At 35.3% G+C, this 24978-nt stretch overlaps 1 protein-coding gene across 3 annotated transcripts in view; it reads right to left on the bottom strand.

Annotated features, from left to right (window-relative positions):
- UNC13C (unc-13 homolog C) overlaps positions 1-24978 on the bottom strand; it is a 145668-nt gene that overhangs the window by 61176 nt on the left and 59514 nt on the right. For all 3 annotated transcript variants that reach the window (XM_061347434.1, XM_061347435.1, XM_061347436.1), the window contains exons 10-16: positions 15622-15791; positions 15089-15204; positions 13428-13591; positions 9002-9152; positions 5124-5192; positions 3659-3748; positions 2569-2697 (exon numbers count right to left, since the gene is read on the bottom strand). In XM_061347434.1, the coding sequence (XP_061203418.1) occupies positions 2569-2697; positions 3659-3748; positions 5124-5192; positions 9002-9152; positions 13428-13591; positions 15089-15204; positions 15622-15791 (889 nt within the window). The remainder of the gene's footprint in view (positions 1-2568; positions 2698-3658; positions 3749-5123; positions 5193-9001; positions 9153-13427; positions 13592-15088; positions 15205-15621; positions 15792-24978) is intronic.

Genomic DNA, 24978 nt, shown 5'->3' with positions numbered 1-24978 from the left:
GCTCAGTAGGACAACAGCTGCCAGTCTTTCCCCTGAGTGAGAGCAGGTGGTGACCTACATATGAACCACTTCTTGTTGCTTTGGGGTTCATCAATTTCAGTTCTCACTACTCATAGCTCAAATCTCAGCTGTGCAGCTAAAACATGAACCTCCTGTGCTGCACCACGATGAATGGTGATGAACTCCTTTCCTCCCTCTGAGAGGAGGAGGCCTCATCAGAAGGGGACGTAAGCTAAGAGAATAGTTAATGAAAAAGGCTTAAGGGTGGAATCTGGTGTAATCTGACTATGGGGTTTGGCTAGAAAGTTAATGAAATGTTAATTACAATATTGGTTACTGCTTCATTATTATAACAGTGTTACCACAAGCCAATCTGCAGTTCCCCTGGATTCACTGGAAACCTTCAGAGCCATAGGTTTCAACAGCTCTATACTCAGCTGTTCCTAAAATTAAATGCACATACAGATACAATGGTAGCAAACTGTATGAGGATAATTAAAACGCAGTTTACGTGTACAAATTTGGAGTTGATGCAAAATTTAGCTGGTAATATTATATCTCTATTAAAGCTAGATCAGTTAGATTATGTTTCTCAGAACTGCCTCCCACCTGCTGTGAAACAAAGTTTTACTATCTGTTATTAAGTTCATATATGATAGGTGATTGATTGATTACTGTTAGTGTTATTTTGAGTGTGGTCTATTTATCTTAATTTTAAATGTAGCTTTATGCACATTTTCACTAAAATTTATTGTACTTGCTAGTGATTGTAACTATAGACACTTGTCTGCTTACAGCTTCTACGTACACACCTGCTGGAAATCTTGCTGAAAGAGAATAGACGCAGCATATAAATACAGTAAAATGCAGTTAATTCAGTTTTCCAATGGAGTGAATATCTGTGGTTCTATTTATTTATTTATTTACTTATTTATTTATTTCAGGACATACTGATCTATCATTGAGCTGTGTCAGAGAAAAACAAAACAATGACATTGCCCGTCCTGCTCAAAAATAAACAAACACAAAATTGGAGATGCATTACTTTAAAACTGTTTTACATTCTCTACCAAACACTAAGGCTATAATACCCCTGCAATTTTAAACCATCTACTAAAATAGACTAAAAACTACTTCATGGAGTCATAGAAAACAGTAGAGAAAATTTTATATACAGATGAGCATTTGCAGATATCACAACATTATGCAGAAGTAAGATTGCTTCACTTTTGTTTACTAAAATGGCTATCATCTGCTGAGAAACTCTGCAGACTTATACAACACCCAGCCTAGCAACAGCTCATATTATATTCAACAGACAAGATCAAATTGCTGCAGAGTAAATGGTAAATGTTAGCAGGAAAACAGAACACCTTATGAGACAAGCAGATGTGATGTCTGGAGCTGCTGCTTCTCCCTTATTGTTATACTGCTACTCAGGTTACAATATAATCTGTTGAAGAATAAACACTTATATAAGTACTTGAGCGTGGAGTGCCTGTGAGTGCTGGTGAGAAACACTTATGTTCAAAGCTTGGGAGACAGAGGTAAGTTATTTCATGTAACAGGAATCCAACATTAGAAAATAAATTCTTATTTCAGAAGTGTTGAATATATAGCATATACTGCCTCCCCCGAAATACAGGAATTCATATTTTGGATTCACGTGAAATGTGCTTTCAGATAAAATTTAATGTCTCATATATCATGTAGTATGACTGTTCTTATCTATTAGATACTACACAGCAAATATGCAAATACTTTTGATGGCTGGAATAGTCACTGAAATACAATTTTTCCAGTGTACCACCCAGAAGGCAAAAGTAAAGAACAAGAGGTAATGGGATAAAGCAGTGATGCTCATTTTTGACAGCTGTATAATTTTGCAGGTACAATTCTTAATTGTAACATTAGTTATAGCATAAACGCTGGCCATACTGTAGAAAAATAAATAAATAATAAACCATTCTCTAATTCTATGATTCTAATTATTGTCAAGGCTTTTGCATGGCATTTGGAATACAACAAATGCTATAATTATTTTGCATTGACAGTTTGGCCTGATGGACTAATATCAAGAAAAGTTACAAAATTACCATCTGCTTTCTTGAAGCAGTTATTTGCTCGGATCCAAGTATGCATCACAGGTGTTAAAATATAAGGCTAGAAAGACAATATCATTTTTAACAAATTATAATTATTCTTTTCTAAAGGTACCAAAATGAAATATTAGATTAAAAAAATAATTTCCAATTACAGATCCTAAATGAACAGTAATCAATCTAACATTATCTTTTCTAAAGCCACTAGACAACTTTATAGTCATGTCCAATGTGATGACTAAGTTATGAGTTTACATATTCATTTTGAAACTCATCTTGTGAAACATTTTAGAGTTCCTAGCCATCTGTGGGTTTACTTATGAAACATTGCCCCTTCTCACACAAATAAAATGAAAATAACTTGAGTGCTTTGGTATGAAGGACACTGAAATGCTTGTTATTTACCTACGGTAAATTAACAATAACAAATGAGCAATAGCATGAAGCAAGTTAATATATTCCTTACCTGATCCACCAACTGGGAATAGAGATCATAGCAATTGTCAAAAATGTATTTATAAGTTGAGTCCAGGCAGGCTCTTACACAGTCCTTCACCACAGTACTGGCTCGAGGTGGACTCTGCAATTCAAGTACCTAATAAAGTATTTCAGAAATGATAGAATATCAGAATTAGACTGAATGCAAAAAAATCCAAGTGTTGCAATGAATGTAGTTCTGTAATGCAGGAATGAAAAGTGTTGAAATATAATGATAAAAACATTTATGATTCCACTGACTTAAGGGGATCAGTTTAAAGATATTTTAAAACACATTGTTAAACAAGTAGATTGTATCACTGTTTTATTTTTATGAAATGATTCATAGATGAAAGAAACATAAATGGCCAAGGGTTTACATCCTTTACATCCACCTGCAGTGGAAAACCTGAAGATTCTTCCTTTATTTAGGAAGTAATGAAACCACACAATTATGTGCTTTCCTCTGAATATCAGCCAATTAACTCTTTGGGTTTTAAAGCAAAGGGTTCCCCTTTTTACTCCACTTTGAGTCCAATTTGAACTTCAACTAAATGCATTATTTTAATTCTCTTTATGTAATGCCTGACACGGTGAAATCAGACGCTACTGCAACAAGTGCTCCTTTGTGTTTCTGTATTTTCATCCAGCAGTATTAATGCGTACCATCCCATTCAAAAAATATTTCAGAACTTAACCACCTAGATAGCAACATCTAAAGTGACTAAGCTAAGTAGATTTATCAAACCTGTTTTACTGTTAGACATGTGACATTATGATACTAATAGGAAAACATTTTGTATGATACATTTTCATAAGGAGTTCAACTGAGTTTGCATTATGTGACTTGACTTTAAACAAATTAAATAGGTAAATTTTTTGCTTCCTTCAGGGCATATAAAAATAATTGTTGAAAAAGAAGACAACTGTTAATTTTTCATGCTTCGGCTTTTACCTCACAGTCAAATACAAAGTATGAACAAGATGACTTCAATGATTTCCAGCAAGTTGAGAGATCTAATTTAATTTAAATTTGAAATTGAATATTATGATTTTCTTGAAAAATAAAAGGACCATACCTTCATTCGAAAAAAAGTAATGCTTGTAAGCAGGTCCACAGTTGATTTCAGATCTTGGAGTCTTTCAGAATTGCTGGCAGGAAAATTATCCTGGTGAATCAGGAAGAGAGGAATCATTGTGAAACTGGAGTTACAGGTAAGATACTTGAGCAGCTTTGAAAAAAAAAACCTCTAGGAAAACAAAGATGCTGTTTGGAAGGATTAGAAAAGGTCATGCGTTACCTGAATTCTGCCCATGAGAAAGTTTGTAATGAGTATCCCTTTGACATGACTTCTGGTAATTCTCCTCTATTTGTAATACAAATGATTTCAAAGAGTGTGATATTTCAAAAATATTAATGGAACAAAAAATACTACAAAAAGATTGGAAAATGATGCTAATGAAAATAATTTATGGGTTCTCCATGGTACAGAAATCACTTGTAGGCATAAATACAATAGTAAGCTTAATAAAGAAATCATATATGGAATTTTTACTATGATCTCTAGGTTAACAAGAAGACTGATGGGAAATAGTCTTATTTAAATGGCTCCATACTGATGAAACATCACTCAGATAACCTCACACTCCAATATTTTCTGGATAATACTCTGCAAAATTAAAAGATTCTAGGACAAACATGTCTGCTGCATGAAAGATGCAGTTTTACAAACTGAGTATGTGCAACTTTTACTACCTCTAATGCCTTGGCTTCTTTTAAATATTCCCTTTCTCCTTCAGTTTTAGAAAGCAGACCAGATGAAGAACAGAGGAATCCTTGGTTTGGAGGCTGCCAACCCTAGAAGCTGAAAGGAGAGCCATAGCTGATGGACCACTAACTGTGTATGTATCATCCAGAAGTTCATGATCCAGTGGAACAGAAAAGAGAGGGAGTTCAGAATGGTATGATAACTGGAAGGTATGCAGTGCATGCCTCTTTCCTGAAAGGCTGGGTTTGGAGCATACCTCAGTGGAAAGAACTTCCATGAGGCAGAAATGAAACTGGACTTCCTATCATGTAGAAAAATTAAGAGTCAAGTCTCAGTATTTCTAGGATCACAGCATGGAAGCTGCAGCAAAGGTGTCAGATTCAGAATAAATACAGCACTAACTTCAAATTAACTGCGAATTGCACTACATGAGACCATGAAGGTAGCTCCCAGATGAACTAGCTTAATCAAGTTATAGATTAATTTAACTGAAATTGGTGAACCCTACTGTTTCTTGAATGTCTGCTCATCCCTTAACTCATTCTTAGCTTTTGGAAATAAAACTTTATTTTCAAATTGGAAAAATATTGTTGTTAAACTGCTTAAATTCCGGGTCTCATGTCAGCACCCAATATTTGAAGCTTCTTTGCCACAAAAGGGATTAAACTCTGAAACTTTTTTAGGCAAATAAAGCCTACATGGAATATGTAACACACACACAGACCCCCCCCCCCAACATTTGAGTTGTTCTCTACATAGAATACATTGCACATACCCTGTATTTAGATAAGTCAATCCTCAGAGAATTGTGCAATTGATCCAGCAGTTTTATGAACTTTTCCCTCTGTAAAAAGAAAACAAGAATATGTTGCATAAGAATTTGCAGGTTCCTGTAATTGGTGGGGCTTTAGAAAGCTGTTTTCCATTCTTAAAAATAAGATTGTTTTCCGCTGTTTCCTATACAAGTACTGGTCTGAGGTAATTGTGTTTAAAGGCCAGACAATGTATCTTTTACTACTCTATTTTCCCTTTTTATCCTATATTGTGATCTACCTGGTTTGCATTCAGCACTATGCAGCTGTGCAATATATTAGTGAGGTGACACAGACTTTCCCATGCAATTTTTTCCTTTTAAAATGACCTATGTATTGTTAAATAACTCAAAATGTCTAAAAATTGAAAAAACATTGCCTGATGTCTCTGACCAAAACCACAGTAACAGCATCAATTCAGTATAAAAGTTATGTTAGCAATGTTTATTAAACAGATAAGCTTGTAAAATCTTTATATTTGCCTTGTAATTGCTTACCTCTTGAAAAAAGCACTTCCCCCTCCCTTTAATGTGCAATAAGCAATAACTACTTACAGCAGAATTTGGTCTAAGAGTATGACTGAAAAGCATATTTCAGAAACAGTGGGTTTTGTAGGAATAAGCTAACCAAGACTATGCAGTTACTTTTCCCTTTCGTATGTGGAGATTAACATGCTAACCTGACAGATGAAGGTGAAGTGAAAGTATTTTGCTGTGAGATACCCAGCTCAATTGTGCCATTCTCAAGTAATACTAATGAGTTTCTAATTAACAATCTTCATGTTAGAACATTCTCCACAGCCCACTGCACAAAACTGTGCAGAAATCCTTGTCAGCCTATGTGGAAACAGCAAATTTGTAGAATTATCAAGATCTGGTAGCTCTCTGCATGTGTAACTGAATCTGAACCATTCCTGAGATATGACTGGCACTAATATGAAGTAGGGTTCCTTGTGCACTGTCATCAATGGAGCCCTAATCTACACCAAAAGCCACTAATCTGGCAGTTATCAAGGGATCAAAAAGGAACTTTTTTTATCATGTTATAAATCTTTACTGAAATATTCAGTCAGCCAAATCCTTCCCAGCTGTAGCCTGAGGACTTGAATTTGAGGTGTTCTTTCTGATGAATGATGTGCAGCTATCCGCTAACAAATGTCTTTTGACCCAAGAGAAAAATAATCTAATATTTTGCCTATAAATCAACTGTTTTGAAAAAAAGAGCTACAAATCTCTATTAGTAATGCTTACTATTGTCTTTCCATCCGTTGAACTAAGAATGGGATTGAAATTTGTGTCAAAGGTAAACTGGCATTAACATCAGGGAGAGTACTAAATCTCCATCTAATCTGAGGATAAAAGTAGTTCTGATTGTTAGAAAAATGGAAAAAAGAGTAGAAAATCCAGTAAAAGCCTTCTTAACTTAAAAATCTGGATGAAATCCAGAAGTCCAATAGAGCTTGAACATTGAAAGAGTAGTCTTCTTTCAATGAAGATACAGGCTCATTCCATAATAAACCATCAATTAGCTTAAGAAAACTTTAATGAGAACAGAGTAATATTCTACTGTCATCATAATAAAATCACGAGATCACATGTTGCATATAAAACTATTTGTTTTATATTTTATATATCATTATATTATTGCATATATTGTTACATATATATAAAAATATTTTACTTTGCAGTATTGGAACAGTGTTAATATTCCTCTTTCAAAGCAAATCTCTAGTATTAGGAGATAAAGTTTGAGTTCAAGAACATGCTGTCTCCAAACTAAAGACACGTAAACTGTTATTATAGTAAATATTTCTCTATTGCTGAACAGACCTGAAAATAATTTTTATTTTGTTTTGTTTTCAACAGACTTATCCTTTAAATTTGAAAACATGTTTCTGTTAGTACTACTTTAGGTTTACTGAGAATTAATTTACAGCTGTAAGCAGTACCATCAAATCCTAAGGACATTCAGATTCAGCAATAATAAGAGAAATCAATCTTTGGCATTACTACTGCACAAAGTGAGTTTCATAGAGATAAGTTTTATCTAAAAAATGAAATGCAAACTAATATTTAGTTTTAGCTATTTGATGCCCTATAAGAAAACATTATGAAGGAATATTATAAGCTGTTTGCTACAGATCAAAATCAGTTTCTGCATCTGGAGCAAGTTTTTGTTACAAAATTAAACATTTACACCATTTCCCAAGCATGGAATATTCAGATAACTGTGTTTCTGACTTCTGATGGGGAGACAAAAGCAAAACTATTAAAGTCTTTCTTGGTTTACTAGTCGTAATGTATCGTTTCATAGCGTTGTCTTGAAAATCCCCATATTCATACTCTTTCTGTTACTCCTAATACTGGAGAAGAGCATTAGAACTTCTAACATTACTTCAAGCTATAATTTATATTGAATACATTTTAATTATGCTTAATAATTTATTTCATGCTAGGAAATGGTATTTTAGAAAACATCATGCTTTCATAGCTACTGATAAATGAAAAAGCCTTTGATATCAGCTATACAAAAAAAGTGGAATTAATGCATTTTTCAACATCAAATTGTGTTTATATTCTGACTACATCACGTGTAATAGTAGAGAGATGAAAGCCACCCCTGAATTTTTGCTCTCCCTTCCTGTTCTCACCTCCCCAGTGTGGATCGGTGAACAAATTAGAATACAGAGTGAATGTACCTTTACGTGTTCAAGGACTAGGAAGCCTGCACTGAGAGATACCTACCCACAGAAGGAAAGTTAGCAACAAAAAAAATACAAGCACATCCTGAGGTGCTGATACTCCTCCTAAAATTTCTGATACCTAAATCCAGGACTTGGCCACTGAACCATTATTTTATCAAAAATAAGTGCTCTTGTACGAAGAACAGTATTAGTGGCTAGATCCATTAGGTTACTGTATGTTCACTGATGGCACAGCGCAAGAAAGCAATTGCAACCGATACTTGGTCTAGTGCAGTTAACTTCTTGCAAGGCTGTCCTGGGTTCAGCAGTAGCAGTCATTTTTCTGTTTCTTGGTACCTGGTGCAGCGTTGTGTTTTGACTTCCAGCCTGGGAACAGTGCTGATTAACACCGATGGTTTTAGTTGTTCCTAAGTAATGTTTACCCTGACCAAGGACTTTGTGAGTCTCAAGGTCTGCCAGGGAGGGGGGGAAGCCGGGAAGAAGCAGAGACAGGACACCTGACCCAAGCTAGCCAAAGAGGTATTCCATACCGCAGCACGTCATGCCCAGGGAGGTAACTGGGAGTTACCCTGAAGGGGTCTTCTGGGTCGGACTCGTTTCAGTGGGTGGTATCATATTCTCTTCCCTTTTTATTTCCCTTATCATTGTTATCATTGGTGGTAGCAGCAGTGATGTGTGTTATACCTTATCTGCTGGACTGCTCTTATCTCAACCAGTGGGAGTTACATTCTTTCAATTCTCCTCCCCATCCCTCTGGGAGCAGGGAGGGGGGGGGGGGTGGAAGGAAAGAAAGAGGGAGGAAAGGGGGGGAGTGAGCGAATGAGCCATCTGGCTGGGTTTAAACCACAACAAAGCCCTACTGCAATAAGAAGAAAACCTGTTTACTGAAGATTTTAGTACATGAGTGCCCATACTTTCCACCGTATATGCATTACATATAAAGAACTGAATAGAATCTTCTCTACCTTTTATGATTGAAAAAACTCAAAGATTTTTAAAAGCTAACAGCCACTCTTACTCTTTTTAATGACCAACTTTTAGAAAAATATTTAATTTAGAAGTTAATACAGTATCATATATTTGATACAGAAAAAAAAAAAAGGATTAGTATTCTATTAAAAAAGAAAGTCTACTTACCCCAAAGTTAGTAGCAGCAAACCGATCTGAGGCAGATACATTAGTTGCTGCTGTAGTATGAGCATAAAACGCATTTATATTGGCCAGCAGTGTACTCATAACTGCTGGAACACCAGGGCACATATATTTAGAAGACAGACAGGAAAAGTGCCTATAATTCAAACAAACTGACAGTTATTTTAAATGGCAAAGAATTTGCTCTTTCTCTCGCCACAACTTCCTTTCAGCTCCAATGATAAAACTTTCAAGCTACCTCACGGACAACTGCGCAGATATATATGAAGAAAATCTAGACATGTCTGATATAATTGCCACTTGTTGCACACTGATATTTTCAAACTGAACACATTTGCTTCTTACCCTAACCACAAAACCATGATTTAAGTATCTTAACTGCTATTAAGCAAAACATTCATTATTAAATACAAACTTAAAATCAAACACAAACTTAGCATAATAGGCCACAAGTGATCCATCTGTACTGTAATGAAGAAGCATTTAATTGACTGCAACAAAGATTCAAATCAGTGTTTTAGTGTTGCTTTTTAGGCTATGTTGTTAATGAAAGGTGAGGCAGCAAGAAACTTCTTGGTTCATCTTGATCTGATGTAGGCCGTAATTGACCTGCTCCACTTTGATTCAGGCCAGTGAAGTTTCAGGTAACTTTAAAACTAAAACCAGGTAATCAGTCTGTTAAAACTGAACCAGCCAAAACCAGAGTTGCAAAGTAGCAGCAGGAGAAGACTGCTTATTAGGTACAAAGAGCTTATAACATAAGAAAACAGGAGATACTATATGGATGAAAGATCTAACACATTGAGCGCGAACAACATCATGCAAACCCTAAAACCTTTATTTCAAGATTTATAGTTAGGCAGGATTAGGAGGAAGATAAAGGGATAAAGGGTAAATGTACAGAGACAGGAAAGAATAAATGGGATTAGGCAGAGAAGATGGCAGTGAAAATGAGTATAGATTCAAACAGAAAAGGGTGAAGAAACTCCAATTGCTCTGGAGCTCTCTGCATGTCTGAAGGTCCTGATTTGGCAGCATGCTCCTCTTAGCTGGAGTCTCCGGCTCCACTCTACTGTTGCCATAGGAGCATAAGGCATAGCAGTGTGCTGGCATAAACCACCTGGGCCCTAGTGCCTTTTCAAGACAAATATTAACACAAGGTACAACTGAGCTCACTCCTGCTGAATTTAAGCCAAATACCCTTAACTGCTGTCACTGCCCATTTTTGTGGGTCTCTGAAAGCAGCAGCCACTAGCATGAGTTATTAACAATCTCTAATGGGCACATGATGTTACACCAACCACTACTGTCTCACATATTTTAGAGTAATATTGCATTGTTTAAGCTAGAGTCACATGTCTAAAACCAGGCCTGACTGCTTCAACTTTCTTAGTATGCAATTTGCTGACCAACATGCAGTGCCTGTGGTTCTTCTAATCTTTCTTCCAGCGTGAATCAGCAAATAAAGATGGCTAATTAATGTGCTGCACCCAGTTAGCATATGCTATCAATGAAAATTACTTTAATGGGTGATTTGTGTGCTTTTTTGCAATGCAGCCACATTAATTGAAGACTAGGAGGGGAACAACATGGCATAGTTAATGCCCATTAACCTGCTGGAATGGGAACTATGTCACTGATTTAGAAACATTAGATTCTACCTATGGTGATTCTTGCCAGTAAGAAGCAAAGATCTTAATAGAGCTTTTATTGCACTTGTTTCCATTACACAGTAAATCCAGGATGCTGACGTTATGTATAATTTCAGTGTCTAGTCAAAGACTGCTTCAATACGTGCTCTGCTTGTTGCTGTCTAAAGAGAAATGAATTACTTTGAAAGATGAGAGGAAGAAAATTGTTTTTTTCTTGGTGGTGGAGAGGTGGCTTAATAGAGGTAGGTAAATAAACTTCCAGTACAATTCTGTGAAGAATCTACAGCATAAATCACCACACATCACTGCAGTCATCAAAATAAAGACCAGCTGGATCACTGAGCTGTCCTACTTTGTTAATCTGTTTTCTGTCTTATCTATTTTCTTTCCTATTCTCCCACACATACATGCTTTGACTTCTGGGAGTATACCCGTATCATTCAAGCAGCAAACTGTGTCTATTTGGCTATCCATTTATTCAACCCTAAAAATATAAATCTCTTCTGACCTACATAAGAATGACTATAATTGTTTTTCATTTCTTTTCCCAATGCAGACTCCTTGAGGAATGGAAGAATATAATTGTAAGAAAGAAGAGTGGATTATGGAATCTCTACAGTGAAGACTTTTCAAAGAGCTGCAGTTACTGCAACGCAGGCCTGATTTTTGTTGTGTTTTGCATCAGTGCTTGTTTTTCACATGAATTCCACATCTGGTAATTTAAAAGCAGATTTTCTTGCTTAAGAACTGGGCAGCTGGAATCCGTGTTTTTATATTAAAAAAAAGCCTCTATGTCAGCATTCTTTAGGGAAGAACTGCCTATGTTTAGTCTCATAAAAAAGTGGATGTGTCTGTTTCCAACAACAGACTATATAAACTTTGTAAATTTAACAGAAAAGAATGACTAAAGCATGTAAGTAATCACCCATGCAATATCTTTTGTGTTGATATCCACATTCCAATCAATATCTGGTGATGCACAGGTAATCTGATCTAGAATCTAACACTGACTCAAACATCATATGTTTTAAACCACAAAAAATGCAAAATTTCTATGCTGATGCTGGTTGAGGAAAAGAGCTTGAGTTTTTTCTTTTTAAGGAGTTTTAGTTGGTCACCCATTGGGACTGAATTTCTGTGAAACAGTCAGGCACTGAAACAATAAACTGAAAATCTTGTTTATCTTTGCTGAGCTGCCAAAATTGTGGTTGATGACCATACTCAGTCTGGTTGGAAAATCACAGCCATCCTTTTCAAATATTATTTATGTGCTCTAAAGGAATAAATATAAATAAATACTAAATTGAGAGCAAGAAATAAATCTTCAGAGTTTACTAAGAGTATCAGAGGTGACAAAGCCACCAGTTTGTCACTTGTGGTTGTTTATCAAAACCCAGCCATGGTGTACCAAGATAACCAACTAGTGGTGTGATAGTTAAGAAGAATCATTGAAGAAACGCTAAATCAGTCCTGAGCAAACAGTAATAACAGCACTCCCTTAGCCCTCCCTTGGCACTAATAGCCCTTGAGAATTCATCTCACACAAAACCTTGAATTCATTGTGATGCATACAGCAGGATCAACTCTACCATTTTAGAGATTAACATTTTGGTAAAAACAGCATACCAATTTAAATCAAGTTATAAAACTAGAATATCATGTTAGTTAATAAGCAACACACTTAATCAAGATATGAAGACTTACATGGCTAAAGAGAAGCTAAACATGAAACCCCAAATATTCATGAAACTCGGCATGTGAGTTTCTCCATATGTAATACAGATATACACCACCACAGGGGAACTGTCAAGCTTACTTAATTATTCTGTGCAATGTTGTTTAAGGTCCTTGGAGGAAGAACATTAAAAATGTATGTATTACACAGGCATCCTCTACCTTTCTATTAGATGTACAGCACAATAATTCACACTGAGCAATAAAGTTTTACTTTCAGTAAAGTGAAAGACATGTTCACTGCAATAGTAGATGTTGTCATTATATCCTGCAATAAAAAGAAAACTTCACATTTATGTGCCTTTTTACTTACATTTTATAGAAAGTACCATAAAGAAATGGAGGAAGCAGGATACATGTTCTGAATAAAAATTCCATAATATCAGCTTTCTATAGGAAAAATAATCTGTGTTTCAAGGACTCATTCAGAGTCATCTGCATTCCTATGGCTGCAGTAGGAGCAGAATATAGTCCTTTTCACTGGCAAACTTTTTACTGAATAAGAATACATGATGAATCTCTTGTATTTCCAGGCTTTTAAACTCAATGGTTCTGTCTTCTACAGTGATCAGACAGCTGCTTTAGTCTGGACAATACAGTAACAGGTTCTAGTACAGTTAAAAATGGATCTTATGAATTATTTGTATGTACTACATAAGTTTACTGTAGCCACTGCTGGTGTTCTGTGATGATTTCTATACTCCTTGAAAGGAGGTAGAGAGCTTGTAAAAACCTGTTCTACCATCCCAATCCCATCTGAAACAATAGAAATTACAGATCAGTATCAGAAGAATTAAGAAACGCATTAGTGGTAATACAAGTAACAGGTTATAAAATGCTTATATCTTAATTCCATTGAAGATGAGAAGCACTTCAATGAAAATCAGATGGACAAAAATGAAACAAGAAGTTTAAGTCAGGAACAGGAGAGAATAGAGAATGAAATCATGAAGGCTTAGAACTCATCACCTCTATCAAACACATTCTTGACAGTGGAGTAGAAAACCAGATATGATAATACTTACGTCATAGCTTGATAAATATATTCAATTCCATAACGCATTGCAAATTCATCTACAATTTCTTGTGCAGCGTCATCAAAGTACACCTTCCAGGCTTCATCACCTCTCACTTCAGGGATTTTTACAACACCATTAGATTTAACTTCCGTCAAGTAATGGAATAAATTCTAAATATAAGAAATGTTTCAAATAGGAATTTTCGGCTTTTAAGTGGCATTCTGAAAGTACATCCTACATAACAGCCATCAGTATGTTCACTGCTGGACTGTGGGGTTTTTTGTGTTTTATTGTGGGGGGGTGGTTATTTTTTTCTGAAGAGTGGCACTAACAAGTCATCATTTGGTAAACAAAAAAAACTCTAAAACTCTAACCATGCTTTTTGTAATGGAACTCTGGTAGTGCAGGCTTGTGACGCAAAGCATTGATCAACCTCCTTGATATAAGGTCATGTCAGCTAAATAGCACAGAAAGACTGCAACATAAGCTTGTGCATAAACTCTCTTCTCTGTCATATGCTTGCGATAATGAATGAAATCCTCATGTTATAATACTCACTATATAGTGCTTCAACTTTAATGGGATCTGCAACCAATAAAGTTCAAATTTACTATTTAAGATCTGTAAGTTATAGGAAACCTATCAGAAATCTTGCTAAAGCTTCTCAATTAGTAAAAGGCATGCAATAAGGTTTAGGTTTAGCAACATTAGGACCAAAGCTAGTATTTAATTTGCTGTTCATGCCAGATTACCTAGCTCCATATGTATCCACAAACTGAGCAACAGATTCAAAAAAAAAAAAAGAAGCCCAAACTTTGAAATAATTTCCTTTTTGCTACAATTGTCTTGTGGATTATCCTAAAGCAACAGATTTTTGACACTTACTTCACAGGTCAAAGCATTTGCAATATTAGGTCAAAACCTATGAGCACATGTACCTTCAATACTTAGTTTTACAAATGGTGAACAATGGGGTTTTGTGGACATATACTAGTGATGAACTTTCAACCATGTATTATCTATCAGCTCTCAGAAAGTACTTGAATTAATTTAAATAAAAAATACTTCAGAAAGTATTTTTTGAATTGAACTTCAATGTGGGTCACTGTTAAAGGGAAGAAGAATCAAATATAAAGAAAAATATTTTGCAAGACACACTGGTTTATCAGTGATGAGTTTTTTTCAACGTTGACAAAAATCCATCTACATGAAATGAAAACAGAATTTTAACTGTATTTTATATTGTGCTCCTCCTGCTTTTTCTCACTCTTTCCAAAATATGAATTAATGTAGCAGAAAATAAATCCTTTCCAGTTAATAGCTGTATCTCTGTAATATACAGAATGGCTGTATCTCCTTGATGTTAGCAATCAAAATGCTAAAATAATGTATAGTACAGGGAGAACTTAGCTGACTCCACCTCTTTTTCTAACTCCTACTGGCAGGAGCAGGAATGATGTGTTGGTATTAACTTTGTTTGCCTTTGTCTCTGAACCTGACATGCCATCAGCAATGAAAAATGGGAAATCTAAAATAAACTTGTCCTGGGGTGTAGCAGCAGTTACTTGTTTCAGTGTTCTAGTGTTCTGTAGCATTTTTTGCTCATCCATGCAAGAACTAGATAGTAGTTTCTGTATAGTACATTTTCTTTAACTTCTCCAACGTACCTCATGTAGGCAGGTGTACTGCACATGGTAGGGAGCAACCTTCTCCTCTCCTTTTATTTCAACATTGATTTTCAATCTAATGGCACCAGAGACAGCTGATTTATCTGTTCGCTTTTCTGAAGAGCAAAAAAAAGATGTATTAGTAACTACCAAGAATACATATATGTCATGTGAAAAGCTTTCAATAAATTTTTCTAGCTTAATAAGATTTTTTTTTAAGTCAGAAATTCCTGCTGTTGAGAATAAGAATTTTTTTTTACTACCTCACACATGGTTCAGGCCATGAAGCAGAATCCCAAACTCTGAAGTAAAGAATTTTATCTGCCAAATTCCAACCAGCCTGCACAGTACTTTATTTAACAATTTTCCCCTTTCAATAGGAATTATTTCAATTTTCTAGCCAGTATCTGTACTAATTATTATTTTCATTATTGATATTTTTCTTTAAAGACTTCAGCCACAACCTGAACTATGCCTGAGTATGGTGGATTGACCCTTCCTAGATATATTGAAAAAATCAGTAAGAATCGTACCTAAATTATACCATACATCCATTTCTCCACTCAGTGTTCTTACTTCAATGATTGTTTGCCCAAGGAAGTCATCTGATTCCTTTTTGAAATGTTGTTTTACTCTAGATTTTATGTCATCATCTTCATCCCATACTCTCACTTTAATTCTATCAGTAGAATTATGGCACTCACTGTAAAAATAATAAATACAAAATGTGAATGTTAGATAAGCTACATACATTTGTACTTCTATTTAACTCACTGTCCTAGATTTCCATACACTTGCTTAAATGCATAAATTGACAGAATACAAACAACCTGCAACATTCAGTGGAATGAAAGGCCACACCACATTGCCAGGAACAAAACTACAGTAACTATATATATATAAAAGAAAAATTATATGTATGAATTATATACACATACGGATTGTATTTTGGAATGTTATGAACTTTTCATTAGAGTTATTATTAACTTACAATGTGTACTTCTCAGTGTTAATATTTAACAAATATCTTGGAAAGGTACAGTTAAATCAGGTTGGTTTTTTTTTTTTCATTTAGAAATGCTAGGTAGTGCATGCAATAGACCATAAAAGTAATAGCCTAGAATATTATAATAGAAAAAGTGAGAAAATCTTAAATAGTATTTCCGGTATGTGGCAGGAAGTTTGGGAAACAAAACCCAAAAACCAAATCGCAAAACCCCCCAAGAACTATGAACAAACAAGACAAGCCAGGCAATCAGAAAAACGCCGAGAAACAAGTACCTGGTTTGCCCCTTTTTTTTTTTTTTTTTTTTAAAGATGTATTACTTACCTCCAAGATTCCCATTCCCTGGTAAGGAGCAGGAGTAGGAACAAGCAACCATATACTAAAAAATTCCCTGCAAGTTTAAGTGGCTTACTAACCCCTCATGAGTTCAATGGATTTGAGAAACTACAGGTTGTATGAGAGTGAGGTGGCTTCACTTGTAATCTGCAGAGTTCCCAGTAGATAAATTTTTTACTTCCGGCGCCTGCATATATCCATATGTGTTTTTACTTCCATATCCTGCATATATTCACACAGAAATGGAAAAGAAACTCTACTGCTGAATATTCCTATAAGCCACAATGAGAACTGTTTACTGTTGGTCAGGGTGGCTTTCATGACTTCATTGGAATACCCTAACATTGACTCTAAAAGTCTGTGGCAGTGAAAAAACTGATGACTTAATGTTTAGTACAGACCTGGCATCAGTAATAAGCCATATCATCCTCATACATCCATACTAATAGGGTTTTTTAATATATTTTTTAATAAATACAAAATATTTTAATTAGTAAAAATCTTTGATTATTTGTAAATATACCTTTAAAGTGTATCAGCAATTTTTCATCTTCAGCAAGGTCTTAGTTTGACACAAGATTCTGAGTTTTTACTTGAATTCTATTCCAAACACTATCACCACTCAGTGATCTGTCTCAGCATTTCCAGCATTAAAACAGTAATAATGTAACTTATCTCCCAAGTGGCACCCCTCAGGGGTGTTCTAGGAATTAATTAGTGGTGGTAATGAATTTTGGAAGTATAAAAAGTGCTTTAAATGGTATTATTACTGTCAAAGCAAATCAGTCACTAAAAACGGCATACACAGCTTTTATTCTGCCTCACTGTGACATCATTATCACAGAAATGCTTGTGTCCAAATTTTAACATTGCAGATATCTTTGGTAATTAAAAACAACATTGTTCTGTGATTTGCAAAACTAATGAAGCCTAGTTTCCTTTTGTCTTATGACTGGCTTCCCTGGCATCTAACAAACTGCAATCACCTATTTAAACTTTTCCCGTAATAGGGATTTTCCTAAACTACCCCATTCATATGGACTCCCTGGTCTCTATTATGGGGTGAGCTGAAACTGAGGAAACTTAAGATCTCATCTCTGTCTGACCACCTGTTTTCATAGAACATGATTGACAACCTGTGAATTTTCTCTGACTGACCACAAAATAAAAAGGCATTGGCCAGGATATATAAAATACAGGAATATACAAGATGGTTCAAATAAACACACTTTGTGTTAAAAACCTAGGCTAAACCCTTTGATTTTCCTCATACACAGCCCTGCATTATTGCTTAACATTGCTAGAATCCTGATCTGCATTTAATTGTGCATCTAATAGAAATAGTAAACATGATTTCTACAGTGGCATAGGCATACCTGTCACTGCTGTGGCATTTAGTGACCCTCATCACCATATCTGTACATACATTAGTATCTGATTAGTATCTAACTGCATTTGTAGAAATCTTGTTACTGTTTTGCTTCTCAGGGAGATGCAGCATATATATATATATATAAAAAAATCATTAAATGGTACTTCAGTACAAATACCGTATTTTTATTCTCCCGAGACACCACCAGTTTCCCTCTGATGTACACTCAGCTGATTAAGGGGTAATTATTCAGATGGTCAGGACAACTGCACTTTTCCTGATATCCTCTTTTGTCTCCTTCGTATCTTTTTCTCCTTTAACCTTAGGTCAGTGAAACATGGTGAGACCTATCACAACTGATGGGTTTAAATCCCATGCTCATCTGTATGTCTAAACCTTTAGCACAGAGTCAGCTCTGGTACGTATTTGCAATGTTCCCATGCAAGACTCCACAACAATCATAGATCTGTGATGCAAAAATGGAAGGCTGGATGAACATGTATTTATACTGGCCTGCCCTGTGGAAGGGAGAATTACTATGAAAGTTACAGAGCTGTCTCTGCATTCTACTTACCTGCCAACCTCTCAATAACAGAACTACATAATGAGAGGCACGTTCTGCTTTTGTCACCAGTAACATCGCTGCAGAAGCTCTCTGGCTTTGCAGAAAGCATTGGGTGGGATTCCTACTTCCTACTGTACAGGAAAACCAGCCCACTGAGTTCAAGGCAAACAACATATGCTATTTTCACTCTGCCTCTTCTAGCCACTCCACTTTACATGCTCTGTAAAAGTATTCAGTAAGGTGTGATACAGAAAAGTGAGAAGGGATTTAGTCTTTAGCACACAGAGAATGAAGATACCAATGATTTTGAAAGCTGGAAAAACTGCAGTATATTTGGAGATGTTAAATGGAAGTCACAGTTTTGATAATTCATAAAGTCTGGTGATGCTGCATCACTCCTACATTTACAGGATGAAATATATTTACATAGACATGAAATAATCCTCACAGCATTTCTGCATATTCTAATGGCTAGAGTTATAAAAAAAGCAATAATAAACTATCTTTTACTACAGTAGCTCGATGTAAATTCAGTATTAGGTGCACTGGTACAATCTGAGTGTACACCTCATCTAAGAGATCTACACAGTGTTGAAACAACTGACCGATATTATGCTACTTTCACTAAAGAAATAAATGAATGGAGAAGCTGGTAAAGAATATGTGGAGACTAATTTCCAAATATGCCAAAAAGAAATGCATTCATCATAATATTCTTTCCCTGTAGTCTTCAGTAAAAACTCTTACATCCACTAACAAATTTGCATTCTCTGATTAGTTAAAGTGGAGCAGATTTTTTTCTCCTACTGCTTTAAAAAAGCGTTACTTCAAGAACTTAAAGTAACTTTTCCAATAAACTATTTTGGTGAAATTCTGTAAGCAATCAGCAGCCAAATTACCTTACGCCTGAGATGCAGAAAATTACTGCAGAGCCTTTGTAACAGCTTTGCCTGCAGTTTTGCACATTTTGTAGCAAGTCACTCTGGTTGTTGATGGATAAACCTGAAGATCTAATTTGTTTTCAACAGCGTACTTCAGCTGAATACTGCCAGCCTGTCTAAAGAATCACTGTGGTCTATGGTAACTGAACTACACAGGCTCCTTTTTACTGCTGTTTTTTGTTTCCGGTTTCTTTCTCTGGTAGCTGCTATTACTTCTTATCCTGCTTCAAAAATACTCAAATTCTTTCCGAACATACATTCATTAAGACATGTAAAGAGAACACCATACATACCACTTTGTGATACTAACCACAGATAAACTCAGTATTCATACTGATATTTCAGATGAATATCTCCTCAGTTGCAGACCATTACATGTATCTTAGGTCTCTTCTACAAACTAAAGGAATAGATTTTGGAAGATGATATTTTGCTCTTTTAAGTGCTATAATCACTTAGTGACTCGACACTGACTTAATTGGAAAACAGATAAAAACACAACGCCACTTGGAAAACAAACAAAAAAAGTAAAATCCCCAAATAAAACAGAAAACCACATACTAAATGAGAGACCATTGTTCTTGTGAAATCCCCTCATGAACAAGCCTAAGGAATACATTTTGCATGGCAGGTAATGTACATAACGTAATCACAGTACATAAAGTAATTCACAAGTTGAACCTTGCCAAATTTCTACCCAATTTTATTCCCTTATACTAAAATATCTTGGATGCTGTATTGTCTGCTGTAGGGAATGGAAGGTGATAACACAGATATTGTCCTAAAAGTATAAAGAAACCACATGGTCATGGAAGACAGTAGTAGAATGAAGGTCAGGAAGCCATTTACTGCTAATGTTACCTTCAAGTTTATGATTATTGCCATTAATGCAAGCAAGAACCAGGTACATCCATGGCATTGCTATGAGAATTGTCCATTCTGTTCTTAACTGTTCAGAGATAGTACCATAATCTCTCAGAAAAATCTATTCCAGTATTTTACCAGCCCAACTATAGCCGAACTTTTGCTGAAGTCTGATTTAAGCCTCTAAATGGAATTTTTGCCTATTACTCCTTGTTCTACTATAAAAGTAAGCATGAAAAATAGATTATTCCTTTCATCTTTGAAGAGAAAGGATGTGTTTAAAGACATTCTTACCTACACTACTTGTCTCTTTTCTAGTCTGGACAGTCCCAGCTCTTTAACAGTGCAGTCATGAGGCAGGCTATGAATAAAGTAGAATGAGACTAATTATGACTTTTCTGGCATTAGTTTACTCTGTCATAACAAAAAGTGAGCAGTATAAAATTAAGCTGGATTGACAACAGTTTGAAAAAAAGACTCAGACTGAACATGCTGTAATGTGAAACTGAAAAACATTATTGCTGAACAACCAATTTATCATCTGAATTTGTTCTCAGAATCTCGTGTTTCGGGATGCGGCTGTGAGATACAGTTATGTTAATCGGCAGGATGTCTTTGAGGGACTTGGCTGCTTATTGTAGAATTTTTGGAATGGATAAATCCAGTAAGCTAATTTGTGGGTTTCTACTGCCTAATTGCTTTTGTGTAATATAATTCTCTGTTACATTGTCTTTCTTATGAAACAATCCTGAAGATGTTTCAACAATTCTCACAAGACTGTGTTTAGTTATCACTGGAAACTGGAACATCACATGGACATCTAACCAATCCCACTGTCTTCAGGTACAATTAAGATTATACTTTTTACAAGTAAGCTCAGTTGACCTATATAAAACAACGGTATGAAAGAACTTTGGCAAGGTCCTCTTGTATTTATTTCTTATACATGGCCGATTATAGTAAATATTGCTTTAAGTGGATCAAAAAAAAATCAGCTTGTTGCAGTACAGACTGTATGAGTGGTGCTCTTTAAGAGAATTTCAAGGTAAGAGCATCCACATTGGATGCCTGAAATAGCTGTCAGAAATTCTCAATTCATCAGAAACTCTAGACTGAAATATCCAAAATACAAAGCAGTCAAACAGTTTCTTTGACCAGCACAGAAACTTGAACTATCACAGTCTAATCTACATCAGTGCTGTTTGGTACCAGGGAATACTTCTCCCCAGTATTATCTGTTGAAATATATAGCAATAGAAATTCTCAGCAATATTCTACATGTTTTAACAAACAGTTGGGGGGGGTTTGTTTGGTTGGTTTACCTGCAAGCAGTTGAGAATCTTCTCTCCATAACATTTTATGTCTGCACTGCTATTTTCAGTATATCACCAGGAAATCATCAACAATGTCATAGATCAGACAAATTCTAACAATACAGTGATGACCATAACACACACACACACACACACACACACACACACACACACACACACCCTTTCTCATTGGTCTAATTCAAAACAATTAGAACAAATGTTTTCGTGCACTGAAAGGAGTAACAGATACCCAATGAAGCTATTGATCAAAGCCTAATGGCCTACTGACAAAGAAAATTGAAAAAATATGTAAAATAATCATCCAGTTATATGAAGGACTTCTATATTATACAACCATGTCTGAGGCATTAATGAGTGGTCAGAGGGAACATTATGCTTGCAAAGTCTGCAAGGCAATTTGGAGGTGTGCACTTCCTAGACAGCACTGCCAGGAAAAAGCAGATTTCCATATTTCTGCAATCAATTGTTGAAAATAGCCAAGAAATGAATAAGAGTGGAGTTTTATTGCAGATTTTAAAGTTTGTACAAAGCTGAAAACTGTACAGCCAAAATATGTCTGTCTTGTAACTGAAAATCAAAAAAAACAGGTCCCTTTCCCACATCAGATGCCAAACTCAAACAGAAAAAGGAAGGTGACAGAGAGCTGCAGGACTCTTCCTTTGCTGTCATTGAAAAAGCTCTCGTATCACTGATGTTTTATTAAAAAAAATAAAACCTGATCTGTTATCACTGACTTAATAATACCAAGACATGATCAAAGCCCTTACCACCTATATTACATTAATTAAAGGAGCATCTTCTGTCCTATTTACTTCTCTATCTTGTGTATAAAAAAAAATACACATTTCAAGGAAAGATGTATTATTCCTGTGATAGTCTTGGGTTTTCTTGCTGAGATTCATACAGTTGTAGGTAAGCTCTAATTTGGTTGTGGATTATGACTTCCCATGTTAAATTTATGCCAGTATCCCATGGTCATTTAACAAAGGGTTACATTCACTCTCTGCTTACCATCCAATCATATTAGGGTTATATGTGATCCTGCAAACAGGAACACTGCCCTCACTGTATCTGCTATGACAGAGCAAATACACAGTGGGGAGCCAATGTTTTTTCCAAGTCTCTGTTTTGGAACAGATGGGGAGATTTAAATGCATGTTCTGGTATTATGAGTCAATATATGATTGTGGGATCTTGAGAAGTATTTTATTTCTGCAATTTATCATTTAGGAGTTATAATGATGATTTGTATTTTATTTTAAATAGGACTATCAAATATCACTAGTAGAGCCTAATTTAAATGAAGCTTCCTGAGTCAATGGAATAGTTATATTGATCTATTTTCATTTTAATCTTGTGGTCAAACATTTATAATTTATTTAATGTACTTTACAAATTCTCATATACTTTCAATTGAAATCCAGTGCATTAAGTAAGGAGATTATTTTAGTAAGCACAAGTGCCACAGAAGTGATTGAAAATGTATTCAGTTCAAAGCAGTTACTCAGGAGATTTATGCTATAGTAAGGTTTGGGATTTTTTTTATTATTAATGTTATTGCTAGAGCAGCAGATGACATTAATACTTAGTGCTGAGTGAAAAAAAGGTATCATTTTCATGTTTCCAGGGATTTAATGGTAGCCCTGCTCATATCTTTGAGCAAATATATTTAAAACTTCATATCAAATTTATTGAATTGCTCATCCAACTTTTAACACTACCTAACTCATACATTTAAATGCAAGAAAGTAACTAATCTCTTACCTTTGGTTATTCACAGTGATACAATGAGGTATGAAATTTCAACTGCTATTGGAGTAATACAAATAACTCAAAAAGAAAACACAATCTCTATAGGGGAAGCCTGTAAAGTTTCTGAGCGTGTGTCTTCTCTGAATTAACTATTCTAGTACTGGCATTTGAATCTGTGAAAGGAATGGGCATCCACTGTTTAATACAGCTGGAATACCTACTACTTTTCCAGGGAAACAGAAGTGGCATCTGGGTCATACATCTTTCAAAGTCACTAGTGAATCATAACCTCCTCAACAATAAGGCAGCAGATTTCAGTCAAAACAAACAAAACCAGCCAACCAACCAAAGCCCCTCTAAAACCAGGCAAGTAGATGTGCTACATAAGAAGGTAACCTCTCATGTTATGACACTGCACCTTCTTGAAGAAAATAGAGGTCTATTTCAAATTGCTGAACCCTAACAATTTGTTTCAATTGTTTACACAGACAGTAATAATAACAACTAACGTGTTCCTTATAGGAGTAAAGTAAGGTAAGAGAAACTAAACAATATTATGGCTTGAAGACAATTATTTTACATTGTGATGAGTGGTTATTTTGAAGTTGTCTGTTGCACACAGTGACTAACTAGAGATCCTGATATTAACTGGGCAGTCTGCAGGACCCTGAGCTGTTCTGCTGCTGCTATGTAAATTCAGGGTTGCTTAAAAAAATTACATATCACTTTTATCATCACTGATACAGATTTTCATCAAGTTGTATCAAATTAACATACAGTTTTGAACAGCATTATGAGGTACAACCATATTAGACTTTTATAACATAGTAGCAAGGTTAGATTATTATGTGTCAACAGTCTGCATATATTTTCAGTAAAAATGCAAATAAATATGTTGTATTTAACAAACACTGAAGCTGTATATCCTTTTTTATGATAATTTCTTTTTCTTTTGTAATTTACTATACTACTGTTTTCACACAGCTTCCATAAAATACCTACTAAGTTCATGTGATAACACTGTGGTACGTGCTCTCAGGGTAGACTGGAACTTTTCCGAATAATTTAAAGGATCTTGCTAAATAAACAGTTCTCTTTCACTTAAAATTTCCAAAGGAAATCTAGGGTTTATATTAGCTTTCAGAATCTTTAACTGACTTTAATAATAGTAGTTAAGTGCACGTCATATACTTGAGCACATGGTAATCAAGCTGAATAAAGAGTAAATGCTGAAATGCTTTTGCTACCTATAGAGGAATAACACTGAGCAAATTGATACTATCACCAGATTGAACATGTTCTCAATCAGGAATGTGTTGTATCCCAAGGCAATATTTTCAGGAAAGTAACAGCATAGTTCCTGTGAACTGGAATTTCTTGTACTTCTTGTATTTCTTGTAACAAGTGTTTCTGAAAGAAGTTCCAGGAACATTGCCAGAAGTTGAAATGGCATGAAATCATACTCAAACTGTAGTCAGTGTATTCAGACTGAAACATCTACTTTGGAGTCAGAACTGAATTTCTGTGATATGCTGACAACAAACTATGCCATATTCAGTTCAGAGGCTGTGGCCAAAGAAAAGAGACAGGAGGATCATATTCTCGACATCAGACTTCTGGACAGCTCTCAGTCTTGGAATGATTAGACATACAAACAGCCCAGCCCTGAGCCTGAAACATACCAGTTTCTATCACATTCCCCAGTTTCACCTAGGAAAGT

The sequence above is a fragment of the Neopsephotus bourkii genome, unplaced genomic scaffold (genome assembly GCF_033783945.1).
Source record: "Neopsephotus bourkii isolate Nb327-2 ecotype Australia unplaced genomic scaffold, CSIRO-AGI_Nbou_v1 NB_318, whole genome shotgun sequence".
Lineage (NCBI taxonomy): Eukaryota > Metazoa > Chordata > Aves > Psittaciformes > Psittacidae > Neopsephotus > Neopsephotus bourkii.
Note: the sequence above shows the minus strand (reverse complement) of the source record. Positions and strands in the feature narration are given on the sequence as shown.